Genomic DNA, 554 nt, shown 5'->3' with positions numbered 1-554 from the left:
TACTACAGTGAACAATTTTCCTGGAGACTTTGGGTTAATATGTTCCAATAAAAAGGGAATAAAAAATAATATCCTCATCACCAGAAACATTACAATCACATACATTTAAAAACACATGTTCATAAGGAAAGGTTACACTGGACTGCTACAGAAACAGCCTAGGTGGTCTAATGAGCAAAATAGTAAAAGCCAACACAGAAGTCTTGCTCTGGCACAATTAAAGCAAAAACCTATACTAAGTAGTTAAAAATGGGAAAATAAATCACAAAATACAATAACTACTAGACACTGGCAAACAGCTGCACATAAGGAAATAATACAGAACAAGATATCAAAGGAATGGCTTGTAATAGTGGTTTTATGACTTACCTCTGGTGCAATGTAATCGGGTGTTCCACAGAAGGTGGTTGTTGTAATATTATCCCTGATGCCTTCCTTACACATACCAAAATCAGCTATTTTACAATGTCCTTCACTGTCTAGTAGAATATTATCTAATTTCAAATCTCTGCAAGGAGAAAAAAGAAACAAGACTCTTTATATTAAGTATCTTC

At 33.9% G+C, this 554-nt stretch overlaps 1 protein-coding gene across 1 annotated transcript in view; it reads right to left on the bottom strand.

Annotated features, from left to right (window-relative positions):
- Positions 1–554, bottom strand: part of LOC119589325 (protein kinase C-like) — a 47,848-nt gene that overhangs the window by 5,803 nt on the left and 41,491 nt on the right. The window contains exon 12 of the mRNA XM_037937946.1: positions 370–508. Within this exon, the coding sequence (XP_037793874.1) occupies positions 370–508 (139 nt within the window). The remainder of the gene's footprint in view (positions 1–369; positions 509–554) is intronic.

Source organism: Penaeus monodon, chromosome 25 (genome assembly GCF_015228065.2).
Source record: "Penaeus monodon isolate SGIC_2016 chromosome 25, NSTDA_Pmon_1, whole genome shotgun sequence".
Lineage (NCBI taxonomy): Eukaryota > Metazoa > Arthropoda > Malacostraca > Decapoda > Penaeidae > Penaeus > Penaeus monodon.
Note: the sequence above shows the minus strand (reverse complement) of the source record. Positions and strands in the feature narration are given on the sequence as shown.